Genomic DNA, 6,244 nt, shown 5'->3' with positions numbered 1-6,244 from the left:
TCATCATAAGAAAATTAGAGTAAATAGATTTTTTTTTTTTTTTTTTTTTTTTTTTTTTTACAAACAAACGAAATAGAGATTTTCTGTTTTAGCTATTCGTAACAATTCCCCCTTAAGAATTAAGATATAAATATATAAGAAAAATAAATAAATAAATAAATAATATCTTTGTCTTGTTTTCTAATCCATTTTAATTAATTTGAATAGAAAGAAAGACAGACAAGTTCCACTGGCTTCTTGCCTCAAAGTAAATCAATTGCGTATATTTTGTTTACAATATAATGAATCACTTACAAATTAAAATGTTCTTTAATTATTCTATAACTAAAAATTCTAGCTTGACATATAAGATGCAATCCTTGGATAATCTATGTAAATGAATTAATTAATCTCTTTATCCACACTCCATTTCGTCCCGATATATTAGGTTACACTCATTTTTTGTGCAGTCCAAGCAATACCCAATAACAACTAGGCACGTATCAAAAACTTTTTAAGAAAATTAAATTGAGCATGACTTAATCATTATCCTATATTAAAATAGTTTAACTCTTTTAAAAGCACTTTTTGGACTAATCATTATCACTATGCCTAATTTATTGTTGTATAGACAGTTGAAATATTTTATATAGATGAAAATAATACCATACAACGAGTTTTATTTCAATCCATTTGAATAACAAACAATAAATAGGTAAGAGTCAAGATCAAATCATCAATATTTAAAACAGTATTAAGTGTCATGTCTAATGACTGACACTAGTAGATTAATGTTAACAATATTAAACTTTAACAAGCGTCTAGAAAAATCGATGTTGACTCTCGATATGACTACGCCCCATAGTGGGTTGCTAGTACCATAACCTCAACCTTGGAACATCAATCGTTATCGATATCAAGAAGCTAACATATCCCTAACCCTAAAAAAAGCATATAATATAATTATATATTATATAGTTGTGAGATTTGCCTACAAACAACTTGATGGTTGAACTAAACCAGTAGCACCTCCTTCAGCATGACTACATGAAGCTTCAGCTGCTTTATTTTTATAACTCAGCTTTACATCCTCCAACATTATGTCACTGCATGGAAATTTTGAACTACAATCGAATTTCATTGCAACTTCCGTTGCTGATGTTCCGTGAATGTTTCGATATGTCACATCGCTAATTTTAACTCCAGAATCCTATTCGTAAAAATATAAATAAATAAGATACAAAATATTTTAAGAAAAAAATAGTTTGGTATGTGGTAAGCTAAGATTAGATAACAAAAAAAATGTTGATACGAACCTGTCCAGGACAATTTTTATTGTTGGGACAATAATTTTGATCGATAATGATTGGATTTTCAACATTAACCATTACAATGTCTTGAAAAAGAATGTTTCTTGCAAACCCTTTGCTTGGCTTTCCCCATGTTTTAATTCTAACCCCATTTTGAGTATTGGTGAATGAAGCTGATTTCACTGTTACATTCTGTACACCATCTTCTTGCATTTCTCTTCCTAAACTCCCAATGCTACACCAAATTAACCAAATTAAAACCATATCTTTAAGAAGGTGTAATCAAGAGAACATATAAACTTTATTACATTTTGAAAAATAAGTACCTAATTCCATGGCCAGGTCCACAAGCAACATTCTCAATCCACAAGTTCGACGTGCTGGGACCTACTGAAATGCAGTCGTCACCAGTGCCAATGATGGAGTTGAGGATAGTAACCACTGAAGATAGTGCTACGTGAATGCCGTCGGTGTTCGGGCTGTCGCTGGCGGCCGAGATCTTCAGTCCTTGCATTTTCACGTTTTGACAACCATTGATTACTATGTGGAACATTTGACTATTTAGCGAGGTTAATCCACTGACCATTATGTTTTTTGAATTGGAAAATTCCAACGACTGCACCAAAAGAAAACATTCAACAATGTTTAATAATTAGAAAGCAAATCTCCCTAGTAGGAACTAAATAAAAATGGTAACTTTTGTAACACAAATTTTTGGTTAAATTATAGTCCCTATACATTGAATACTTTTAATAATATGTCAAATTTAATCCTTAAAATTAATTTTTATCAAAATTAGTTAAATAATAATATGAAAAAAAATATATACGTTAATATATTTTCAAAATTTATAGTAAAAATGTTAATAAACAACAAAAAATTTTAAAAAAATCGAAAATAAACTTGTACTAGGAATTAAATTTAAGATTTCTTATAGGTACGAAAATAAAATTAAACATTTGAAAGTATAGAAATCAAAATTGAAAAACTCCAACTACATATACCAAATTGATATTTTAACCTCTTTAAGAAAAACTATTTAAATTCAAGTGACCAAAATTGAAGATTTATTAAAAATATAAGGACTAAAATTAAACAAAATCCAAAGTGTAAAGACTAAAATAATATTTGAATAGAGAAAACGATTTACCGTAGCTCCCGAGGGGCAAGAGTTTTTGGAATGTTTGCAAGCCCACAATTCAAATCCTTGAGCATCAAGAATGCCGCCAAAGACACTAACACCATAAACATGACGAAAAGTGATCCAATTTCCATTGTTTGCAATCACACCATAGTTTGAGGGAGCAAGGAGCGTCCCATCAATGTGTATAGTGATATCATTGTTGTTACAAGGCCCATCAAAAGTTGCACTTGTGAGATAGAATCTACCCTTTGGGACGTAAATGGACCCGGCTGTTGATGCACGACACGCTCCGACCCAAGCTGCCTCGAAGGCCTTCGACGAGTCAGTTTTGGCATCGGGTTTGGCGCCAAAATCGACTACGTTGAAGGTCGAGGAGGAGACGGAGGAGAGGAAAAGGAAAAGGAAGTGTAAGAAAATGAATGAGATTGTGTGAAGAGCCATGAAATGAGATGAGAAAAGAGTTGAGGATATATGGGTGGTTTTGAGGCATTTATATAAAGGGGAGAAATATAACTAATTTCCTATGCTGGAAAATTTAGGTCTAAAAGGAAGTTTTTTTTTTTTAATTTAAAAAATATATATTTGAAAATTGAAAATGGAGTGAATAGAGTCTTCTTTATTTAAGGCTTTAATCACGAATGTGGGCAAAGGAAATGACCAATATGGCCTCACATGGTAAGTTGGACCCTTACGCTATAAGTGCCTTAATTGCTTCTTATTATGTCAATATAATTTGGATTATACATGAATTTATTAAATTAAACGATTTTATTTAAGGTAAACAACTCAAAAGACAATATTTCAAGCAAACTATACGAGATAACATCTCCCGCCAAAAATAATTTAAACTACTCAAAATAACATATGGAGTTTGAAGGATGTTTGACTCTTGATCCTTCAAAGTTTTATGCACAACATACTGAGCCAAAAATATAATAATACTTTTGAATTTTTAATTTGAACCATCACCGTCAAACTATATGACTTATTACGATTATAACCCTAAATTTTTGACGATTTTGTTATTTGACATTGACAACAATATCTTAATCCTTGATTTCAAGTGTTTCTCAATAGTAGAAGTGCGGAAGTAAAATGGAGGAAAAAAAAACCAAATCAATCCTTTGATTTGGTTTATTTTTAGTATAAAAGTGGACATCTTGATTTGTATATGGAGAAAACTAAAATATAGTTCGAATCAATTTTTTATTAGAAAAACCAATCAAAATCGACTGAATCGAGTGTGTGTAAGTATATATATACCCTTAATTCTGGTTTTACTTTAAAAACTTTCCTGACTAGAATGTTCGGATTTTGCATAATTTCATAGACTTTTGAAAGTTTAATTAATCCAGTCAAATTCTAATTTTCAATTAACACATCATAATTAAAATATAGTAAATTCGTATTTTTCTTCTTTTTTTTAAATTACAATCCAAACAACAAAAATTTAAATACATTCATTTCAAATCTTTTTTGTTCTAAATAAAGTAATTAATTTAAAATCATTTCTCGGATATCATTTCTTAAACTTTCTTGAATCCAAGAGGATTAAGCGCCTTAAAAAGAAAATGTTGAATTTTCATCACTAAACTTACCATTTCACATAAAAATTGATACATAATTTATATTTACGCATGAGATTAAAACAAAAAGGTGAAATCTATGACCTATTTTAGAAAAATTTTGCCTTTTAAATTCCTATTATTAAAAATAATGAAATATTTTTCATTTAAAAATAATGAAATCTTCATACACTATTTGTTGTATAAAATAAAATAAAATAAAAATGATGGACCTGCATATTTTATAGTATTAAAATATTGTATATCTCTGTTGCTGAAATTTCTGGTGATGATGCACAGTGCCATACTTTCTGTTGCTTCAACAGACAACAGCATCATCATCATCAATTTTTCAATCTCTCCATCTTCATCCATTATTTCCTTTAATATTTATTAAGTTTCTCCAAATTTGGGCAAATTCTGTAATTTTATCTTATTATTTTTTTTCATTATTATTATTATTATTTTACTTGATTGTTTATAGTGAAAGTAACTTACATGTGCAAATCACCCCCACAAACTTTATTTCTTTTTTAATACATTGTTATGGCGGATTTTAGATCGAAGGCATAATCAACATCAAACAAAGATAGAAAGGAGTTGGGACAAAGTCGTGAAAATAATAAGATTCGGGCTGAAAATATTATCCTAGGACAACCGAAATAAGCCTACGAGAGGGAGTTGGCTTAGGCAAGATCGAGCATAATGAATTACCTAATGGGCCACATGCTTCCCTACATGTCTTGACCCAAAGCATCAGGGTCGAGGTTGACCCTAGCCAAATACCAAACTGCATACACTCCTTGCTCCGTTGAGTTGAATAATTATCCCGAAGCAACTTTGAAATCCAATCGAGAGAACCTAGGTCAGTCACTCATAATTATAGATACATTATGATAGTATTAGAGAGGATTAATTCTCATTCTCCACCCACAAACTATTAACCCATTGCACTGTTCCATTCTTTGACTTAATTAAACATCAACGTAATCTTTTTATTTTCCAAGTCATGTTGTTCTTCTATTAAATAAAATTTACCGTTGTTGTTACATCATACTCTTTTTCTCCTTCCGAATTTTGGCATCACATATACAAATCATATTTTTAAACTCTTCTATCAAAAAGATATATATATTGTTGAAAATAAAATTTTAAAATAGAAAGACCTATTTCCTAGAAGTTCTTGAGACGATATTGCTTTTAAAAATTATATCGATCACGACTTTTTTTTTTTTTTTTTTTGTTAAATCTGTGATTTTTACAATACTGTTAACTCTTATGAGTCTTTTAATCAATGATTTTAAAGTTAAAAATAAAAATTAAGAAATAAAACATTGTTTTTAAAAATTCTTTGAGGGTCTCAAATGATTTTTTTTCCTTATCTCTGAGTTGTTTTTAAATATAGAAAAATAAATCAAAATATTTACAAGATATAACAAAATTTTATAACTATCCATGATAGACGTGTCTATCAATATCATTGATAGACATTGATAGTCAGTATCTACCATTGATAATTCTAAAATTTTACTATATTTTGTAAATATTTTCAACAAAATATTCTAAATAATATATGTAGATATTGTATAGTAAATTTCTAAATATATTTCCATACAAGAGAGGAATATTTTCACTATATTATAAAAGGTGAAAAAGAATTCATAAATATATAGACAAAATATCAATTATAAAAACTTTATTGTGATTATTTTTAAATTTATTTAGAATACATTTACCCACGACATGCCTTTCATGAAACTTTTTAGTACATCAATCAATTACAAGACGAGGAATCCAACTTTCGACTTCGAAGATAAGAGTCTATTTCCTATTTGAATTGACTAGAGAAAATGTTTTTAAAAAATTTTATTTTTATTTAAACTATTTTTATATAAACGATTTAAAATATAGTTTGAAAATATTTCAAAAGTTATTTTGTGTAGGTATCAAATACTTTAATTTTTTTTCTTAGATAACTTATTTTTAAAATTAAATTCTTGAAAACTTAAATCAAATACACCATAAGATTGCATGTCAATTATTACTCAATTAAACCTCAACATTTTATTTGTTTTTTAGTACAATTGTGGAACGAGGAATCAAACCTCCAACCTTTAGAATGGAAGGTCGTGTGTCAATTATTATTGAATTAAACTCATTTGGGCCTTTTTTTTAATTTTTTTTTTATTTTTTTTGAAAAGAGTTGTATTTATGGAACTATGTATTTGACATGGAGTTTGAAATCT

At 28.6% G+C, this 6,244-nt stretch overlaps 1 protein-coding gene across 1 annotated transcript; it reads right to left on the bottom strand.

Annotated features, from left to right (window-relative positions):
• Positions 1-721: 721 nt before the first annotated feature.
• LOC120078509 (polygalacturonase-like) lies at positions 722-2,924 on the bottom strand. The gene is made up of 4 exons (XM_039032781.2): positions 2,440-2,924; positions 1,616-1,905; positions 1,296-1,524; positions 722-1,189 (listed from the first exon to the last, which is right to left on the bottom strand). Exons 1-4 carry the CDS (start codon positions 2,872-2,874, stop codon positions 971-973), a joined length of 1,173 nt encoding a protein of 390 aa, XP_038888709.1. The 5' UTR covers positions 2,875-2,924; the 3' UTR covers positions 722-970.
• Between the last annotated feature and the right edge of the window lie 3,320 nt (positions 2,925-6,244).

The sequence above is a fragment of the Benincasa hispida genome, chromosome 5 (assembly GCF_027475165.1).
Source record: "Benincasa hispida cultivar pf3 chromosome 5, pf3_genome.v1.1, whole genome shotgun sequence".
In the NCBI taxonomy this organism is placed as follows: Eukaryota; Viridiplantae; Streptophyta; class Magnoliopsida; order Cucurbitales; family Cucurbitaceae; genus Benincasa; species Benincasa hispida.
The sequence above is the reverse complement of the archived record's forward strand: the minus strand, read 5'-3'. Positions and strand labels throughout refer to the sequence as shown.

Bases quoted from the DNA above. Each gene is read 5' to 3' on its own strand.
- LOC120078509 (XM_039032781.2), bottom strand. From the start codon at position 2,874: ATGGCTCTTCACACAATCTCATTCATTTTCTTACACTTCCTTTTCCTT. The intron at 1,906-2,439 runs GTAAATCGTTTT...CTTTTGGTGCAG, and splicing joins CTTGCCCCTCGGGAGCTACG to TCGTTGGAATTTTCCAATTC. The intron at 1,525-1,615 runs GTACTTATTTTT...AATTTGGTGTAG, and splicing joins GGACCTGGCCATGGAATTAG to CATTGGGAGTTTAGGAAGAG.